Below are 21,364 nucleotides of genomic sequence, written 5' to 3' on the forward strand. Positions count from 1 at the left end.
ATAGGATTTGGACGATTTGTAGGTTTCTCCAAGGTTCAAGGTGCCATTGACTGTATACACATCATCCTGCGAGCACCAACACAGAATGCAGAGGTCTTCCGAAACAGAAAGGGATACCACTCCCTAAACGTTCAGCTGGTCTGCGACCACTCTCAGCGCATCCTCACAGTCAATGCCCGCTATCCATGATGCTTTCATCTTGCGTGAGAGCATTGTCTCACAAATGTTTCAGCGACAAAGACAAGGTCAGAGCTGGCTGATCGGGGACAAAGGTTACGGCCTGGCCACCTGGCTCATGACCCCCCTCCGGAACCCTGCCATAGAAGCCGAGCAGCGCTATAATGACAGCCGTGCAGCCACCCAAAACATCAATGCACAGACAATTGGCATGCTGAAGCAGCATTTCGATGCTTGGACCACTCTGGAGGCAACCTTCAATGCTCTCCTCATCAGGTCTCTGAGTTTATTGTCGTGTGCTGCATGGTACGCAATTTAGCCATCATGAGGGTTCAGGCATTGCCAATGGAAATTGCAGGACCACCTCAGGAGGAGGAGAACAAGGAAGACGAGGAAGAGGAGCCTGCTGAGGAACCCATACCAAGACCATCACAACCACAGGGGAGGCAGCGTGGAGATGTGGCAAGAGCCTTACGTCGGCAGCTCAGCATTGATTTGCTTGAACAGGGAAGGGGAGATTTGAGCATTGCCTCGCTAGTCTGTGCCACCATGCTGGCTAATCTACAACTGATTCTGCAAATGAGACACAAGACAGCAATGTCAAAGGTCAAACAACAATTTTTACCAACATTAAACAATCTCAATTCCAGCCCCGCCGCCACAAAATCCAAAATTATACAATGGTTAAAGATTTATAGACACAGAACTGATCCCTGCAATCAGCAGCTTCTAAAGTACCAAAAAACTGCATCCTGCAGTGCACAACATGTAAAGGAAAAGAAACTGCTTCCTGCAGTGCACATTTAAAGGAAAATAAACTGCTTCCTGCAGTGCACAATATGTAAAGACAAAAGAAACTGCATCCTGCAGTGCCTAACATTTAAAGAGACAAAAAATGCTTCCTGCAGTGAGCAACATCTAAAGGGACAATTAATTGTTGCCAGCCCTTAATGGGTTTTGGACAGACTCTCCCGCCCCTCCCCACCCCCGTTCCCTTCAACCCCCTCCCATGCCTTCTGTTCCTCCTCAATGAGGCCTCAGAGCACACAGCAAGGCTGCTAGAGGGCTGTTGTGTTGGGAGGCCAGACAATGAAGACAGCATCTGAAGACACATTGGACCAGCTCCTGGCTTGATGGGCACAGCTTTTGACTGGGGCGCAACTTCCTTACTCACACATGGCTGGGGTGTCAACTGTGTATGGTGTATGGTTGGCGAATGAGTGGTGGGAGCTGGAATGCTGTCATCCTGAGGAATGACACCACCTCCCATTTCCCTGGAGTCACTCACTTTCCGACGACGCTGGGCCTTAGCATCTGAACACGAGGTCTACGAACATCTTGCTGACCTGCTTTGGCACCGTCACTTCCCCTTTGAACAGTGGGGAACGCAGAGAGTATGGAAGCAGACATGGACTGCATCATCTGCCCAAGCTGAAGCGTGATCAATGGCATGCGGCACACTCTCCAGAACTCCACAATCGCTACTCGAGGCTGTGTGTGGGCAATGATGGCTTCGTTGGATTCACGACTCACAACGACAATCTGCGATACCGTCTCCACAACAGTCACAGGGGGCTTATCAGTGCTCACTGGGGTCTGTCTCAATGCATAAATAAGATCACGGTGCATCGCTGTACTTTCCATGGACATTTCCACCAGGTCCAGTTTCATGTCTATCTGTCTGTGAGCAGACTGACTTTGCCAACTCACTCTCTGGAGAACGGGCCTGTGGGATTCCACCCTAGCACTGTGTTGCTATATGCCATTGGGGCCAGGAGCATCTGAATCCAAAAGACCGGGAAGTCAGCATTGTCACCCGAAGTATTTAATCCCGAGGGTGCGACTGGTGGGCTCAGATACTCTGCTGGAGCAGTGTCCTCTGGTGCCTCGTCGGCTGCAGGGCCTGAAGTGGAGGCTTCCCTTGAGGGATGCTGCACCTCGGATTGGCCATCTAGAAGTAGAAAACAGCAGACGAGTGGTTAGCAGCAGGGGAGGGGGCAGGGTGACATGAGGAAGGTGGCATAGCACAGGTTCATTTGAGGACTGCCGCAACTCCATAATATCTCGTAATGCTGTGAATTAAGTCGTGCGATCTATTTACATACCCTCACTACCCAGGTGTTCAGCATCGTCTCCAGCAACTGTTCGAGTTGGGACTCCGATGAGGGCAGAAACATAGAAACATAGAAAATCGGTGCAGGAGTAGGCCTTTCGGCCCTTCGAGCCTGCACCGCCATTCAATAAGATCATGGCTGATCATTCCCTCAGTACCCCTTTCCTGCTTTCTCTCCATACCCCTTGATCCCCTTAGCCGTAAGAACCATATCTAACTCCCTCTTGAATATATCCAATGAACTGGCATCAACAACTCTCTGCGGCAGGGAATTCCATAGGTTAACAACTCTCCTTAATGATTGATTCCAGCATTTTCCCCACTAATGATGTCAGGCTAACCGGTCTATAATTACCCGTTTTCTCTCTCCGTCCTTTCTTAAAAAGTGGTGTTACATTAGCTACCCTCCAGTCCATAGGAACTGATCTAGAGTCAATATACTGTTGGAAAATGATCACCCATGCATCCACTATTTCTAGGGCTACTTCCTTGAGTACTCTGGGATGCAGACCATCAGGCCCCGAGGATTTATCGGCCTTCAATCCCATCAATTTCCCTAACACAGTTTCCCGCCTGATAAGGATATCCTCCAGTTCCTCCTTCTCACTAGACATACTGTCCCCTAGTACATTCAGACAGAACCGAAGTATTTGTTTAATTGGTCTGCCATTTCTTTGTTCCCCATTATAAATTCACCTGAGTCCGACTGCAAGGGACCTACGTTTGTCTTCACTAATCTTTTTCTCTTACATATTTATAAGAAGCTTTTGCAGTCAGTTTTTATGTTCCCTGCAAGCTTCCTTTCGTACTCTATTTTTCCCCTCTTAATTAAACCCTTAGTCTTCCTCTGTTGAATTCTAAATTTCTCCCAGTCCTCAGGTTTGTTGCTTTTTCTCGCCAAATTATATGCCTCTTCCTTGGCTTTAACACTATCCTTAATTTCCCTTGTTAGCCATGGCTGAGCCACCTTCCCGTTTTATTTTTACTCCAGACAGGGATGTACAATTGCTGAAGTTCATCCATGTGATCTTTAAATGTTTGCCATTGCTTATCCACTGTCAATCCTTTAAGTATCCTTTGCCAGTCTATTCTAGCCAATTCCCGCCTCATACCGTCGAAGTTACCTTTCCTTAAGTTCAGGATCCTAGTTTCCGAATTAACTGTGTCACTCTCCATCTTAATAAAGAATTCTACCATATTATAGTCACTCTTCCCCAAGGGGCCTCACACAACAAGATTGCAAATTAGTCCCTTCTCATTACACATCACCCAGTCTAGGATGGCCAGCTCTCTCGTTGGTTCCTCACATATTGGTCTGGAAAACATCCCTAATACACTCCAGGAAATCCTCCTCCACCGTATTGCTACCAGTTTGGTAAGCCCAATCAATATGTAGATTAAAGTCGCCCATAATAACTGCTGTACCTTTCGTGCACACATCCCTTATCCCCAACCTTACTACTACTGTTTGGTGGTCTGTACATGACTCCCACTAGCGTTTTCTGCCCTTTGGAATTCCGCAGCTCCACCCATACCGATTCTACATCATCCAGGCTAATGTCCTTCCTTACTATTGCATTCATTTCCTCTTTAACCAGCAACGCCACCCCGCCTCCTTTTCCTTTCTGTCAATCCTTCCTAAATGCTAAATACCCTTGGATGTTAAGTTCCCAGCCTTGGTCACCCTGGAGCCATGTCTCCGTGATGCCAATTACATCATACCCGTTAACTACTATCTGCGCAGTTAATTCATCCACCTTATTCTGAATACTCCTCGCATTGAGGCACAGAGCCTTCAGGCTTGTCTTTTTAACACACTCTGCCCCTTTAGAATTTTGCTGTAATGTGGCCTTTTTTGTTTTTTGCCTTATTTCTCTGCCCTCCACTTTTACTATTCTCCTTTCTATCTTTTGCTTCTGACTCCATTTTACACTTCCCACACACGTAGTCATCAGGGACTTCTCACATAGTACAGGAGAAGCATAACACATGTCCAAGCTGTGCTGCCATGACTTAACCCTTAGATTAACTTAAATTGGCAACAACAATGCTAAATGTTACTTACTGATAGAGAAAAGAAAAAGGAAAATCTACTTACCAATCACCAGCCAATCACTTACTCCCTTGGCTGTGACGTCACCTTTTGATTTCTTTCTACTTCTTTTTTGCCTTCTACCCCTGCTGCAGCTGCACAAGCCACGCCTCAGCAACGAATCCCCGACTCTGCCGCTCTGCCTCCGATGACGCTGCTCCCCGGACTCCTTGCTGTGCCTTTTGCAGGCCTCAGCAACGAGCCCCCGACTCTGCCGCTCCGCCTCCGACGACGCTGCTCCCCGGACTCCCTGCTGTGCCTTTTGTAGGCCTCAGCAATGAACTCCTGACTGTCGCTCCACCTCCGACGATGCAGAGACCCTCTCCTCTATGGTCGTCAGAGGAATTGTTTGAGGCGGGCCTCCTCCTGTTCACAGCTGCTCCCTCCTGTTGTAGGAGTGCTTTGACTGCAAAGCGAAAAATAGGAAGGATTCAAAAATGTCTCTATGCTGTTGTGCCACATATGCCTACCACAGTAGAATAGGTGATACTGTGCGAATGTTCTAGAGGCCTCCGTTCAATCTGTTTGGATCTTGCATATGCTTCATGAGTATGTATTCGCAGGTTAGAGGCTGTAAGTGATCTTTCAGAAAATGATAGGAGCAGCTGGAGTGCATTGCGAGGGACGATCTTAACGATACAAATTATGTGCATCGACCACTAAAAGCCAATGGGTGCCGAAGTAATCCTTCATCTTTGTTATGCATTGTAAAAGGCACCCACTGAGTGTTGAGAGGGACCAGATACATGAAAAACTTCACATTTTGTGTGAGATTAAAGTTATAAGTCATGGAGGCATGCATACGTGCAAATGCTGCTCACCTTGAAGATCCTCGTGACGTCGTTGAACTTTTTTCGGCACTGTGTGCCAGTCCTGGACACAGTGTCTGCAGCAGACACCACTTGTGCAATATCACTCCATACTTGCTTAAACACAGGTGGGAGTGGTCGGACTCACCCAGCAAGATGGCGATAGGCCCATCTCCTCCACAGTATGGACTATGGCCTCGCTAGCCTCATGGCTGAAGCGTCAGGCACACTACCTTGCCTCCAGCTCCTCCATCTCAGCAGAAATGGCTGGAGTGGACCACTTTAAATGCGCATGCATGCAGGAAGCTGGCGCGTGTTGCATTTGCATCTGGAAAAGAATCGAAGTGAAAAAAAAAAACAATCAACGCGCATGTGCAAAATGGCTACCTCCTTCAACACCGAAAGTTTCAGTCCGGGTGCACAAAGTCAGTTGTGCAATGCCTGACGTAATGGCAATTCTCCTCTCGATCACTTTTTTGACGAAAATTCATGACGAGGGCGCAGACTATTTCCCGGCGCAAACTTTTGCGTACCGCCGCGATTTGCACCCCGAAATCCTAAAAGCCAAAAATCCAGCTCTTAATGTTTAGGAGTTCTAGTGGGGAATCTCTTCCTTGAAATAAATAAAAAATGCCCAATAAATGTTTCAGTGTATAAATATTGTTAAAGTAAACCTGCAATGTTAGAAACCAGGGCTCTTTTAACTAATGAAAGGGCCCCTGTTGTGATGTTATTATGTAACAGACATATGATGTAAATAGTACCTCTATCTAAATCAAACAGCTTTTCACTCATTTAGCAGGACATTCACCCAACTGACCTTCCCAAAAGGAAGCTACTGGTACAGCTGTGCAGGTTATAGGTGCAGCGATCTGTAGCAATTTACTTACTTCCAGTATTGCTCACTTGGACTCTGGTGAGGAATGTAGATTTCTGATCCATTTCTGCAAGTTTCATTGTTTGCCTGCAGCCATGTTGTATTCACTATTTCAAAATATCCATCATCCAGAGTGAGATTGCAGAGTGGATCTAGAAAATGTATTTAGAAGTACATTTTATTGGGAATTTTAAAAAATAATAATTCTTGGGATGTGAGCATTTTTGGCAAGGCAAGCATTTATTGCCAATCTTAACCGAGTAGCTTGCTAGGCTCCTTGCATTTGTGTGGGAGCCCTTCCAAACTAGACAATGGATAGGGCAGTTATATAGTAAAACAGCGACATATAGGCCCCGATATTAACTCGGAGGCACATTGGGAGCAGTGGGGTGGGGTCCAATATCAGCTTACTATCATTTTACTTCCAGGTTTGACGTCGATTGTACAGCAGCAGGTGTGATGAGGGCCTGTATAATGCGATCTCAACTCCAGTATTTAAAAAGCCAATCCAAAGATCGAATTTGGAGGAGTTTGGAGCTGGAAGCAAGAGAAGACAAGGTGCGACAATGGATTCAGGAGGCTCAAGGGTTGCTTCCTGCTTCAATGATGCCATCCCTGATGTACTGCTGGGGGCTGTGAGAACTGGGGTGAGATATTCTTCCCCAGCAACAGGAGGAAGAAACCTGCTGCTGCCACAAAGAAGTGTCGCAGGAGGTCAGTAGCACGAGCATTGTGCCTCACTCCTGGATTCAGTGCAGGAAGGACTGTAATGACCTAAGCAAGTCAGGAAAGGTGACTCTAGTTGCACATTCACCTACATCCTACTATGTACATCGTTGCCCCCCCCCCCCCCCGACCTGCGAGAGAACAGCTCCGCAGGTTGGGCTATAAAAGAGATAAAGCAGCGTACCACTTCAACCTCCAGCGTGAACTGCTCCAAGTATATGACGTTTTTGAGATGGGTGACAGGGTGACGTCATCAAAAGCCTGGTCACCATTTTGGAGCATGGGCAGGAACATCGGCAGGGCCTAGGTACAGAGGAGTGGGAAGGCCGGCGTGGATGAGCGGCGAGTGTTTGTGGTAAGATGCGGTGAATGTTTATGGCGGAGGAGCGGTGAGAGATCGTGGCGGAAGTGCGACAGATGAGGGTACGGGACCCAGAAGAGCCGAGGGCCCAAGGGCAGCACGGGCCAGCCCACACTGCGATATGTGTGCGCACTAGGTCCGTGCAGCAGAGCAGGTCTCCAGTCGTCTTGGGTAATCCTTGCCACTGGACCAAGACCTAGCTCTGTCAAGCCCGTGTGGTGGCTGGTGTGCAATGGTCACCACACATAAAAAAAAAATCCATGCACAGGCATCTTCCACCCCCTCAATTGGAGTTCAGGACTGGAACGTCAGGTCCTTCATCGAAACACCTGTGAACTCGTGGAAGCAAGTCATGCTTGTTCGAGAGACCGCCTATGATGATGATGATGATGATGTTGCCTACCAGGGTTATGGACATCTCCTCTGGGCTGGAGAGAAACTTGGAATGGAAGAGTGAAGATCCAGTCCACGTGGGTACCAACGACATCGGTAGGACAAAAAAAGAACTTCTGCTAAGGGAGTATGAGCAACTAGTGGCCAAATCAAAAAGCAGAACCACAAAGATAATCATCATCATCGGCAGTCCTTCAAAGCGAGGATGACTTGCTTCCACGCCAAAAAGGGATGAGTTCACAGGTGTTTCAATGAAGGACCTAATATTCAGGATCCCGAATTACATGTTGAAGGGGTGGAAGATGCCTGTGCGTGGATTTTTTTAACATATGGTGGCCGTTGCACACCAGCCACCACATGGGCCTGACAGAGCTAGGTCTTGGTCCAGTGGCAAGGATTACCCAAGATGACTGGAGACCAGCTCTGCTGCACGGACCGAGCGTGCACACATACAGCAGTGTGGGCAGGCCTGTGTTGCCCTTGGGCCCTTGCCCCTTCTGGGCCCCAGACTCACGCCTCTCCTGGGCCCCGGTCACTTCCATCTACAAACTCTTGCGCTCCTCCTGCTGTGCCTGCCCGCACTGCAATCAGCGACCTGACTTCGCAGCTGTCGACCTCCTGCAGTGGTATGCCGCCACACGCTGCTCCCTCTGATGGCCCCAGCCTGCTGATAGTCTTGCAGGCCGGAACTGCGCCGCCTCATGCTACTCCCTCTAATGCAGCCTTTCAATCACAGTAAAAAGATAATAATCTCCGGATTACTACCTGAGCCACAAGCAAATTTATATAGGGTAAATAAGATCAGAGAGTTAAACACGTGGCTCAGAGACTGGTGTGGGAGAAATGGGTTTTGGTTCGTGGAACACTGGCACCAGTACTGGGGTAAGAGGGAGCTGTTCCTTTGGGACGGCCTCCACTTAGACCGTGCTGGGAATAGAGTCTGGCAAATCGAATGACTCGGGCTGTAGAGAGGGCTTTAGACTAATTAATGGGGAGGAGGGTTCAGGTGAGCAGAAATTTAAAAAGTCAAAGAAGTCAATCGAGCAGGGTAGCACTGGAGAAAATGAAAACCAGAGTGTGACAGAAAGGGACATAATGTATAAACATAAAAGTCAATCAGAAAGTGGGGTCAAAGCAGGAAAAAATGACAAAAAAAACAAATTTAAAAGCTCTTTATCTGAATGCTCGCAGCATTCGTAACAAACTAGATGAGTTGATGGCACAAATAGATACAAATGGGTATGATCTGATAGCCATTACAGAGATGTGGTTGCAAGGCAACCAAGGCTGGGAACTAAATATTCAGGGGTATTTGATAATTCGGAAGGACAGACAGAAAGGAAAAGGAGGTGGGGTAGTTCTGTTAATAAAGGATGCGATCAGTGCGTTAGTGAGAAAAGATATTGGCTCAGAAGATCAAGATGTTGAAGCAATTTACATGGAGATAAGGAATAATAAGGGGGGAAAGTGGGCATTGTCTATAGGCACCCAAACAGTAGCTATACTGTTGGACGGAGTATAAATCAAGAAATAATGGAGGCTTGTAAAAAAGAAACAACAATAATCATGGGTGATTTTTACTTTCATATTGATTGAACAAAGCAAATTAGCTCGGCTTGTCTTGAGGAAGATTTCACAGAATGTATCCGGGATAGTTTCCTTGAACAGTACGTTGCGGAACCAACCAGGGAGCAGGCTATCTTAAATCTGGTACTGTGCAATGAGACAGGATCCTTGTAAACGATCTTCTAGGAATGAGTGACCATAACATGGTTGAATTTCAAATTCAGTTGGAGGGTGAGAAAGTTGGATTTCAAACCAGTGTACTAAGCTTAAATAAAGGAGACTACAAAGGTATGAAGGCAGAGTTGGCGAAAGTGGACTGGGAAAATAGATTACAGTGTGAGACGGTTGATGAGCAGTGGCAGACATTTAAGGAGATATTTCATAACTCACAACAAAAATATATCCCAATGAGAAGGAAAGATTGTAAGAGAAGGGATAACCATCCATGGTAAACTAAGGAAATCAGGGATGGTATCAAATTGAAAACAAGGGCATACAATGTAGCCAAGACTACTGGCAGGCCAGAGCTTTGGGAAAACTTTAAAAGCTAGCAAAGAATGACTAAAAAAATAATAAAGAGAGGGAAGATAGATTATGAAAGTAAACTAGCACGAAATATAAAAACAGATAGTAAGAGTTTCTATAGGTACATGAAAAGGAAAAGAGTGACTAAAGTAAATGTTGGTCCCCGAGAGGATGAGACTGGGGAATTAATAATGGAGAACAGGGAAATGGCAGAGACATTGAACAAATATTTTGTATCGATCTTCACGGTAGAAGACACTAAAACATCCCAATAGTGGATAATCAAGGGGCTATAGGGAGGGAGGAACTTAATACAATCACTATCACTAAAGACGTTGTACATAGAAACATAGAAACATAGAAAATAGGTGCAGGAGTAGGCCATTCGGCCCTTCTAGCCTGCACCGCCATTCAATGAGTTCATGGCTGAACATGCAACTTCAGTACCCCATTCCTGCTTTCTCGCCATACCCCTTGATCCCCTAGTAGTAAGGACTACATCTAACTACTTTTTGAATATATTTAGTGAATTGGCCTCAACAACTTTCTGTGGTAGAGAATTCCACAGGTTCACCACTCTCTGGGTGAAGAAGTTCCTCCTCATCTCGGTCCTAAATGGCTTACCCCTTATCCTTAGACTGTGTCCCCTGGTTCTGGACTTCCCCAACATTGGGAACATTCTTCCTGCATCTAACCTGTCTAACCCCGTCAGAATTTTAAACGTTTCTATGAGGTCCCCTCTCATTCTTCTGAACTCCAGTGAATACAAGCCCAGTTGATCCAGTCTTTCTTGATAGGTCAGTCCCGCCATCCTGGGAATCAGTCTGGTGAACCTTCGCTGCACTCCCTCAATAGCAAGAATGTCCTTCCTCAGGTTAGGAGACCAAAACTGTACACAATACTCCAGGTGTGGCCTCACCAAGGCCCTGTACAACTGTAGCAACATCTCCCTGCCCCTGTACTCAAATCCCCTCACTATGAAGGCCAACATGCCATTTGCTTTTTTAACCGCCTGCTGTACCTGCATGCCAACCTTCAATGACTGATGTACCATGACACCCAGGTCTCTTTGCACCTCCCCTTTTCCTAATCTGTCACCATTCAGATAATAATCTGTCTCTCTGTTTTTACCACCAAAGTGGATAACCTCACATTTATCCACATTATACTTCATCTGCCATGCATTTGCCCACTCACCTAACCTATCCAAGTCGCTCTGCAGCCTCACAGCATCCTCCTCGCAGCTCACACTGCCACCCAACTTAGTGTCATCCGCAAATTTGGAGATACTACATTTAATCCCCTCGTCTAAATCATTAATGTACAGTGTAAACAGTTGGGGCCCTAGCACAGAACCTTGCAGTACCCCACTAGTCACTGCCTGCCATTCTGAAAAGTCCCCATTTACTCCTACTCTTTGCTTCCTGTCTGACAACCAGTTCTCAATCCATGTCAGCAGACTACCCCCAATCTCATGTGCTTTAACTTTGCACATTAATCTCTTGTGTGGGACCTTGTCGAAAGCCTTCTGAAAGTCCAAATATACCACATCAACTGGTTCTCCCTTGTCCACTCTACTGGAAACATCCTCAAAAAATTCCAGAAGATTTGTCAAGCATGATTTCCCTTTCACAAATCCATGCTGACTTGGACCTATCTTGTCACCTCTTTCCAAATGCACTGCTATGACATCCTTAATAATTGATTCCATCATTTTACCCACTACCGATGTCAGGCTGACCGGTCTATAATTCCCTGTTATCGCTCTCCCTCCTTTTTTTAAAAGTGGGGTTACATTGGCTACCCTCCACTCCATAGGAACTGATCCAGAGTCAATGGAATGTTGGAAAATGACTGTCAATGCATCCACTATTTCCAAGGCCACCTCCTTAAGTACTTTGGGATGCAGTCCATCAGGCCCTGGGGATTTATCGGCCTTCAATCCCATCAATTTCCCCAACACAATTTCCCGACTAATAAGGATTTCCCTCAGTTCCTCCTCCTTACTAGACCCTCCGACCCCTTTTATATCCGGAAGGTTGTTTGTGTCCTCCTTAGTGAATACCGAACCAAAGAACTTGTTCAATTGGTCCGCCATTTCTTTGTTCCCCGTTATGACTTCCCCTGATTCTGACTGCAGGGGACCTATGTTTGTCTTTACTAACCTTTTTCTCTTTACATATCTATAGAAACTTTTACAATCCGTCTTAATGTTCCCTGCAAGCTTCTTCTCGTACTCTATTTTCCCTGCCCTAATCAAACCCTTTGTCCTCCTCTGCTGAGTTCTAAATTTCTCCCAGTCCCCGGGTTCACTGCTATTTCTGGCCAATTTGTATGCCACTTTCTTGGCTTTAATACTATCCCTGATTTCCCTAGATAGCCACGGTTGAGCCACCTTCCCTTTTTTATTTTTACGCCAGACAGGAATGTACAATTGTTGTAGTTCATCCATGCAGTCTCTAAATGTCTGCCATTGCCCATCCACAGTCAACCCCTTAAGTATCATTCGCCAATCTATCCTAGCCAATTCACGCCTCATACCTTCAAAGTTAGCCTTATTTAAGTTCTGGACCATGGTCTCTGAATTAACTGTTTCATTCTCCATCCTAATGCAGAATTCCACCATATTATGGTCACTCTTCCCCAAGGGGCCTCGCACAACGAGATTGCTAATTAATCCTCTCGCATTACACAACACCCAGTCTAAGATGGCCTCCCCCCTAGTTGGTTCCTCGACATATTGGTCTAAAAAACCATCCCTTATGCACTCCAGGAAATCCTCCTCCACCGTATTGCTTCCAGTTTGGTTAGCCCAATCTATATTAAAGTCACCCATGATAACTGCTGCACCTTTATTGCATGCACCCCTAATTTCCTGTTTGATGCCCTCCCCAACATCACTACTACTGTTTGGAGGTCTGTACACAACTCCCACTAACGTTTTTTGCCCTTTGGTGTTCTGCAGCTCTACCCATATAGATTCCACATCATCCAAGCTAATGTCCTTCCTAACTATTGCCTTAATCTCCTCCTTAACCAGCAATGCTACCCCACCTCCTTTTCCTTTTATTCTATCTTTGCTGAATGTTGAATACCCCTGGATGTTGAGTTCCCAGCCCTGATCATCCTGGAGCCACGTCTCCATAATCCCAATCACATCATATTTGTTAACATCTATTTGCACAGTTAATTCATCCACCTTATTGCGAATACTCCTTGCATTAAGACACAAAGCCTTCAGGCTTGTTTTTTTAACACCCTTTGTCTTTTTAGAATTTTGCTGTACAATGGCCCTTTTTGTTCTTTGCCTTGGGTTTCTCTGCCCTCCACTTTTCCTCATCTCCTTTCTGTCTTTTGCTTTTGCCTCCTTTTTGTTTCCCTCTGTCTCCCTGCATTGGTTCCCATCCCCCTGCCATATTAGTTTAACTCCTCCCCAACAGCACTAGCAAACACTCACCCTAGGACATTGGTTCCGGTCCCTATAGCCCCTTGATTATCCACTATTGGGATGTTTTAGTGTCTTCTACCGTGAAGATCGATACAAAATATTTGTTCAATGTCTCTGCCATTTCCCTGTTCTCCATTATTAATTCCCCAGTCTCATCCTCTCGGGGACCAACATTTACTTTAGCCACTCTTTTCCTTTTCATGTACCTATAGAAACTCTTACTTTCTGTTTTTATATTTCGTGCTAGTTTACTTTCATAGTCTATCTTCCCTCTCTTTATTATTTTTTTAGTCATTCTTTGCTAGCTTTTAAAGTTTTCCCAATGCTCTGGCCTGCCACTAGTCTTGGCTACATTGTATGCCCTTGTTTTCAATTTGATACCATCCCTTATTTCCTTAGTTTACCATGGATGGTTATCCCTTCTCTTACAATCTTTCCTTCTCATTGGGATATATTTTTGTTGTGAGTTATGAAATATCTCCTTAAATGTCTGCCACTGCTCATCAACCGTCTCACACTAATCTATTTTCCCAGTCCACTTTCGCCAACTCTACCTTCATACCTTTGTAGTCTCCTTTATTTAAGCTAAGTACACTGGTTTGAAATCCAACTTTCTCACCCTCCAACTGAATTTGAAATTCAACCATGTTATGGTCACTCATTCCTAGAAGATCGTTTACGAGGATCCTGTCTCATTGCACAGTACCAGATCTAAGATAGCCTGCTCCCTGGTTGGTTCCGCAACGTACTGTTCAAGGAAACTATCCCGGATACATTCTGTGAAATCTTCCTCAAGACAAGCCGAGCCAATTTGCTTTGTTCAATCAATATGAAAGTAAAAATCACCCATGATTATTGTTGTTTCTTTTTTACAAGCCTCCATTATTTCTTGATTTATACTCCGTCCAACAGTATAGCTACTGTTTGGGTGCCTATAGACAATGCCCACTTTCCCCCCTTATTATTCCTTATCTCCACGTAAATTGCTTCAACATCTTGATCTTCTGAGCCAATATCTTTTCTCACTAACGCACTGATCACATCCTTTATTAACAGAACTACCCCACCTCCTTTTCCTTTCTGTCTGTCCTTCCGAATTGTCAAATACCCCTGAATATTTAGTTCCCAGCCTTGGTTGCCTTGCAACCACATCTCTGTAATGGCTATCAGATCATACCCATTTGTATCTATTTGTGCCGTCAACTCATCCACCCTGTTCAAAGAACTCCAGCAAATTTGTCAAACATGATTTCCCTTTCATAAAACCATGCTGACTCTGCTTGATTGAATTATGCTTTTCCAAATGTCCTGCTACTGCTTCCTTAATAATGGACTCCAGCATTTTTACAATGACAGATGTTAGGCTAACTGGTATATAATTTCCTGCTTTCTTTCTGCCTCCTTTTTTAAATAGTGGCGTTACATTTGCGATTTTCCAGAATCTAAGAATTTTGGTAGATTACAACCAATGCATCCACTATCTCTGCAGTCACTTCTTTTAAGACCCTAGGATGTAAGCCATTAGGTCCAGGGGACTTGTCTGCCTTTAACCCCATTATTATACTGGCCTATATGTGACTTCAGCAATGTGGTTGGCTCTTAACTGCTCTCTGAAATAGCCAGCAAGCCACCCAGTTGTATAAGATGGCTCACCACCACCTTCTCAAGTGCAATTAGGGATGGGCAATAAATACTGGCCTTGCCAGCGACGCCCACATCACATGAACAAATAAATAGAAGATGGCAATTAAGAGTCAACTACTTTGCTGTGGGACTGGATTCTCATAGACCAGACCGGGTAAGAACATGAATGAAGTAGTTGGTTCGAATTCTTTTTCTGCCATGCTGTCATTTCTAGTCACATCATCACGACCACTGTTTCACTCTGACTGAATCAGTCCAATCTATTTTATTAATGGGTGAGGCTGTGGATGGGTCAGAACACAGAGGTACAGTCTCCACTCCACTCAAGGCACAGTCCAGCTCTGATGCTCACTCTGCTTGTAATGGTAGATTTTACTTGACAGATTCTGTAATATTTGTAACCACAATATTACGTTAAGGCATTACATTTTAAACAGTTTCTTCAATAAGTTGTGATTGTCACAGATGGCCTCAGGATATGAAAGAACACCCTTCAGGGCTTCAACATGTTTCAATGAAAGCCTCAGCTCTAGTGCACATCCACTCATTACTAATAAAACCTGTAGAGAGAGAGATTAGCACATACACCTATGGGGACACATGACTCATTGGTATCTCATGACCAGGAGGAACATATGACCCTATAACCATCATCGACATGCTGACTGTCAAGACCATTTACTAATTTTCATCTTCACTCTTAAGTGTCTTTTCTCCCCCTTCAATGGTTAACCCATCTTTCGGATGAGACGGCAAACTCAGGCCCCATCTGCTCTCTCAGGTGGACGTAAAAGATCCCATAGCATCCGTTGTTTAAAAAGGAAGGAAGAGATAGACCAAGTAATTACAAGCCAGTCAGCCTAACATCAGTGGTGGGAAAATTATTGGCAAAAATTCTGTGGGACAGGATAAATCTTCATTTAGAAATTCACGGATTAATCAAGGACAGTCAGCATGAATTTGTTAAGGGACGGTCATGTCTGACTAACTTGATTGAATTTTTTGAGGAGGTAGCAAGGAGGGTCGATGAGGGTTGTGTATTTGATGAAGTCAATATGGATTTTAGCAAGGCTTTTGACAAAGTCCCACATGGCAGATTGATCAAAGAAGTAAAAGCCCATGGGATCCAAGGCAGAGTGGCAAATTGAATCCAAATTTGGCTCAGGAGCAGGAAGCAAAGGGTAATGGTTGATGGGTGTTTTTGTGACTGGAAGGCTGTTTCCAGTGGAGTTCCACAGGGCTCAGTACTAGATCCCTTGCTTCTTGTGGTATATATCAATGATTTGGACTTTGTTATGTATGTAAACATTGTAACTGTGTAAGACTTGCCACCAGAGGGCGCAACTGTTGGAGACTCAAGGGTCACCTGCACACCTCGTGCAAGGGAGTATAAAAGGTTGTCTGCCATGCTGCTTAGGCACTCTGAAGTTGTATTAAAGAGATTAAGGTCACATTAGTTTTAGTTCACAGTACTCAGTCTTGTGGAGTTCTTCCATACATAACAATTGGTGATGAGTAACAGATAACGAACTTTCATGCGGTCATGGCTGCTGTTGGTATTTTAGAGAGATTTGTAGAGGATGATGATTGGGAAGCCTTCATTGAGCGCTCCACCAAGACTTCATGGTCAACGAGCTGGATGGGGATGATAAAGTGATCAAGCGCAGGGGGATTCTCCTCACCGTGTGTGGGTCCACAATATACGGCTTCATCAAGAATCTGCTAGCACCAGAGAAACCAGCGGAGAAGATTTGTGTATGCTGGTTCGGAACCACCTCAAGCCGAAGGAGAGCGTCTCAATGGCCAGGTATCGCTTCTACATGCGCCACCGCTCCGAGGGCCAGGTCGTGGCGAGTTATGTCGCCGACCTGAGACGTCTTGCGGGAACTTGCGAATTTGCTGGATTTTGGGGGGAAATGTTGTGGGACTTTTTTGCGCTTGGTATCGGCCACGAGGTCATTCTTCGCAAGCTGTTATATGCCGAATCCCTCGACCTGAGCAAGGCCATCACGATAGCCCGGCATTCATATGCACGAGCAATAATACCAGACAGATATCTTGCCAGCATCGAAGCCCACTGGCAAGTACTGTGCATAAAATAACGTCGCTAGCAGGCAGAACTGCATATGGCAGGGCCTTCACATCTGCAGCTGCAAGACCTAGGATGACTCAGAGTCCGCCATCAGGCGTGAATGCAAATCTATTAGCACCATGTTGGTGCTGCGGGGGTAATCATCGAGCCCATCAATGTCGATTCAAGCACTACATGTGCAAAGGCTGCGAAACAATGGGGCACCTCCAGCGAATGTTCAAGAGTGCTGCGACTCATCTCGTGGCAGAGTCGGCAGAGGATGATCGATCCGGCGCAAATCATGCAGACCAAACAAGAGAGGCAACTCAACCCGAGGAAGGAGTGTATGGGGTACACACCTTTACCACCAAGAGCCCTCCTATCATGCTGAAAGTCAAATTGAACGGTGTCCACCTATGTTATCCGCCACAGACCAGAGAACTGTGTTGATGCCCTCAGTCGGCTACCATTGCCCACTACCGGGGTGGAAATGGCGCAGCCCGCAGATTTGCTTCTGGTCATGGATGCTTTTGAGAGTGAGGGGTCACCCGTCACTACTCGCCAGATCAGGATCTAGACCAGCCAGGATCCTGTGCTATCACTTGTAAAAAGTTGCGTCCTCAGTGGGAGCTGGTCGGCCGTTCCCGGGGAAATGCAAGATGAAATTAAGCCGTTTCACCGACGCAAAGATGAAATGTCCATCCAGTCGGATTGTCTCTTATGGGGTAATCATGTGATTTTGCCTAAAAAAAGGCAGGGAAACGTTTATACGCGACCTACACAATCCCCACCCAGGCATAGTCATGATAAAGGCTGATGCCAGGTCGCATCTTTGGTGGCCCAGCATTGACTCGGACTTAGAGTCATGCGTACAACAGTGCAATACGTGCTCACAATTGAGCAATGCACCAAGGGAGGCACCATTGAGTCTGTGGTCATGGCCCTCCAAACTGCGGTCCAGGATCCACATAGATTTTGCTGGCCCCTTTCTTGGAAAGATGTTTTTAGATGTAGTGGACGCTTACTCTAAATGGATTGAATGCATAATCATGTCATCCAGCACATCCACTGCCACCATTAAAAGCCTCTGGGCTATGTTCGCCACCCATGGCTTGCCTGACGTCCTTGTCAGTGACAATGGACCGTGTTTCACCAGCTCGGAATTCAACGAGTTCATGACCCGCAATGGCATCAAGCATGTCAGGTCTGCCATGTTTAACGGTCAAGCGGAACTGGCAGTCCAAACTATCAAGCAGAGTTTGAAATGCGTGACGGAAGGCTCCTTGCAGACCTGTTTATCTCAGGTTCTGCTCAGCTACTGGATGCGACCCCACTCACTCACTGGGGTTCCCCCCTGCAGAATTGTTAATAAAGAGAGCACTCAAAACCAGGCTCTCCCTAGTCCACCCAGATCTAAATAATCATAGAAACATAGAAAATAGGTGCTGGAGCATGCCATTCGGCCCTTCGAGCCTGCACCACCATTTAATATGATCATAGCTGATCATGTAACTTCAGTACCCCACTCCTGCCTTCTCTCCATACCCCCTGATCCCTTTACCGTAAGGGCCACATCTAACTCCCTTTTGAATATATCCAATGAAATGGACTCAACAACTTTTTTGAGTGAAAAAGTTTCTCCTTATCTCAGTCCTAGATGGCTTACCCCTTATGACCCCTGGTTCTGGACTTCCCCAACATCGGGAACATTCTTCCTGCATCTAACCTGTCCAATCCCATCAGAATTTTACATGCTTCTAGGAGATTCCCTCTCACTCTTCTAAATTCCAGCGAATATAAGACTATTCGATCCAGTCTCTCTTCATATGTCAGTCCTGCCCGGGAATCAGTCTGGTGAACCGTCGCTGCACCCCCCCAATAGCAAGAATGTCCTTCCTCAGGTTAGGAGACCAAAACTGTACACAATACTCAAGGTGTGGTCTCACCAGGGCCCTGTACAACTGCAGTAAGACTTCCCTGCTCCTATACTCAAATCCTCTCGCTATGAAGGCCAACATGCCATTTGCTTTCTTTACTGCCTGCTGTACCTGCATGCCTACTTTCAATGTCTGATGTACCATGACACCCAGATCTCATTGCACCTCCCCTTTTCCTAATCTGACACCATTCAGATAATAATCTGCCTTCCTGTTTTTGCCACCAAAGTGGATAACCTTACATTTATCCACATTATACTGCATCTGCCATGCATTTGCCCACTCACCTAACCTGTCCAAGTCACGCTGCAGCTTCTTAGCATCCTCCTCACAGCTCACACTGCCACCCAGCTTCGTGTCATCTGCAAACTTGGAGATATTACCTTCAATTCCTTCGTCTAAATCATTTATATTGTAAATAGCTAGGGTCCCAGCACTGAACCTTGCGGTACCCGACCAGTCACTGCCTGCCATTCTGAAAAGGACCCATTTATTCCCACTCTTTGCTTCCTGTCTGCCAACTAGTTCTCTATCCACGTCAATACATTACCCCCAATACTATGTGCCTTAATTTTGCAAATTAATCTCTTGTGTGGGACCTTGTCAAAAGCCTTTTGAAAGTCCAAATACACGATATCCATTGGCTATCCCTTATCCATTCCACTAGTTACATCCTCAAAAAATTCTAGAAGATTTGTCAAGCATGATTTCCCTTTCATAAACCGATCCTGTCACTGCTTTCCAAATGCGCTGCTATTACATCTTTGATAAATTGATTCCAGCATTTTCTATAATTCCCTGTTTTCTCTCTCCCTCCTTTTTTAAAAAGTGGGATTACATTAGCTACCCTTCAATCCATAGGGCCCATGGAATGTTGGAAAATGACCACCAATGCATGTACTATTTCTAGGGCCACTTCCTTAAGTACTCTGGGATGCAGACTATCAGGGCCTGGGAATTTATCGGCCTTCAATCCCATCAATTTCCCTAACACCATTTCCTAACTAATAAGGATTTCCCTCAGTTCCTCCTTCTCGCTAGACCCTCGGTCCCCTAGTATTTTCTGGAGGTTATTCGTGTCTTCCTTAGTGAAGACAGAACCAAAGTATTTGTTCAATTGGTCTGCCATTTCCTTGTTCCCCATTATGAATTCACCTGATTCTGACTGCAAGGGATCTACATTAGTCTACAGTCAGTTTTTTATGTTCCCTGCACGCTTACTCTCAAACTCTATTTTCCCCCTCCTAATTAAACCCTTAGTCCTCCTCTGCTGAATTCTAAAGTTCTCCCAGTCCGAGGTTTGCTGCTTTTTCTGGCCAATTTATATGCTTCTTCCTTGGATTTAACACTATCCCTAACTTCCTTTGTTAGCCACGGTTGAGCCACCTTCCCCATTTTATTTTTATGCCAGACAGGGATGTATAATTGTTGTAGTACATCCATGTGATCTTTAAATGTCTGCCATTGCCTATCTACCATCAACCCTTTAAGTATCATTCGCCAGTCTATCCTAGCCAATTCACATCTCATACTATCGAAGTTACCTTTCTTTAAGTTCAGAATCCTAGTCTCTGAATTAACTGTATCACTCTCCATCTTAATGAAGAATTCAACATATTATGGTCATTCTTCCCCAAGGGGCCTTGCATGACAGATTGCTAATTAATCCTCTCTCATTACACAAGACCCAGTCTAGGATGGCATGCTCTCTAGTTGGTTCCTCAACATATTGGTCTAGAAAACTATCCCTTATACACTCCAGGAAATCATCCTCCATAGAATTGCTACCAGTTTGGTTAGCCCAATCTATATGTAGATTAAAGTCACCCATGATAACTGCTGCACCTTTATTGCACGCATCCCTAATTTCCTGTTTGATGCCATCCCCAACCTCACTACTACTGTTTGGTGGTCTGTACACAATCCCACTAACGTTTTCTGCTCTTTGGTGTTTCGTAACTCTACCCATATAGATTTCACATCATTCAAGCTAATGTTCTTCCTTACTATTGCGTTAATCTCCTCTTTAACCAGTAACACTACCCCACCTCCTTTTCCTTTCTGTTTATCCTTCCTGAATATTGAATATCCCTGGATGTTGAGTTCCCAGCCTTGGTTACCCTGGAGCCATGTTTCCGTAATCCTAATAACATCATATCCGTTAACAGCTATCTGTGCAGTTAATTCATCCACCTTATTGTGAATGCTCCTCGCATTGAGACCCAAAGTCTTCAGGCTTGTTTTTTTAAACACTCTTTGTCCTTTTACAATTATGTTGTAATGTGGCCCTTTTTGATTTTTGCACTTGATTTCTCTGCCCTCTACTCTTACTTTTCTCCTTCCTACCTTTTGCTTCTGCCCCTTTTTTACTTCCTTCTGCCTCCCTGCATAGATTCCTATTCCCCTGCCATATTAGTTTAAACCCTCCCCAATAGCACTAGCAAACACTCCGCCGAGGACATCGGTTCCAGTCATGCCCAGGTGCAGACCGTCCAGTTTGTACTGGTCCCACCTCCCTCAGAACCGGTTCCAATGTCCCAGGAATTTGAATCCCTCCCCCTTGACCATTCCTCAAGCCACGTATTTAGCTGAACTATCCTGCTATTCCTACTCTGACTAGCATGT

General features: G+C 45.4%; 1 protein-coding gene across 1 annotated transcript in view; it reads right to left on the minus strand.

Moving 5' to 3' along the window:
• The window catches only part of LOC139265196 (sodium- and chloride-dependent neutral and basic amino acid transporter B(0+)-like), a 95,832-nt gene that overhangs the window by 51,319 nt on the left and 23,149 nt on the right, over positions 1–21,364 (minus strand). Inside the window, exon 5 of the mRNA XM_070882122.1 lies at positions 6,082–6,220. Within this exon, the coding sequence (XP_070738223.1) occupies positions 6,082–6,220 (139 nt within the window). The remainder of the gene's footprint in view (positions 1–6,081; positions 6,221–21,364) is intronic.

The sequence above is a fragment of the Pristiophorus japonicus genome, chromosome 6, assembly GCF_044704955.1.
Source record: "Pristiophorus japonicus isolate sPriJap1 chromosome 6, sPriJap1.hap1, whole genome shotgun sequence".
NCBI classification, from domain to species: Eukaryota; Metazoa; Chordata; class Chondrichthyes; family Pristiophoridae; genus Pristiophorus; species Pristiophorus japonicus.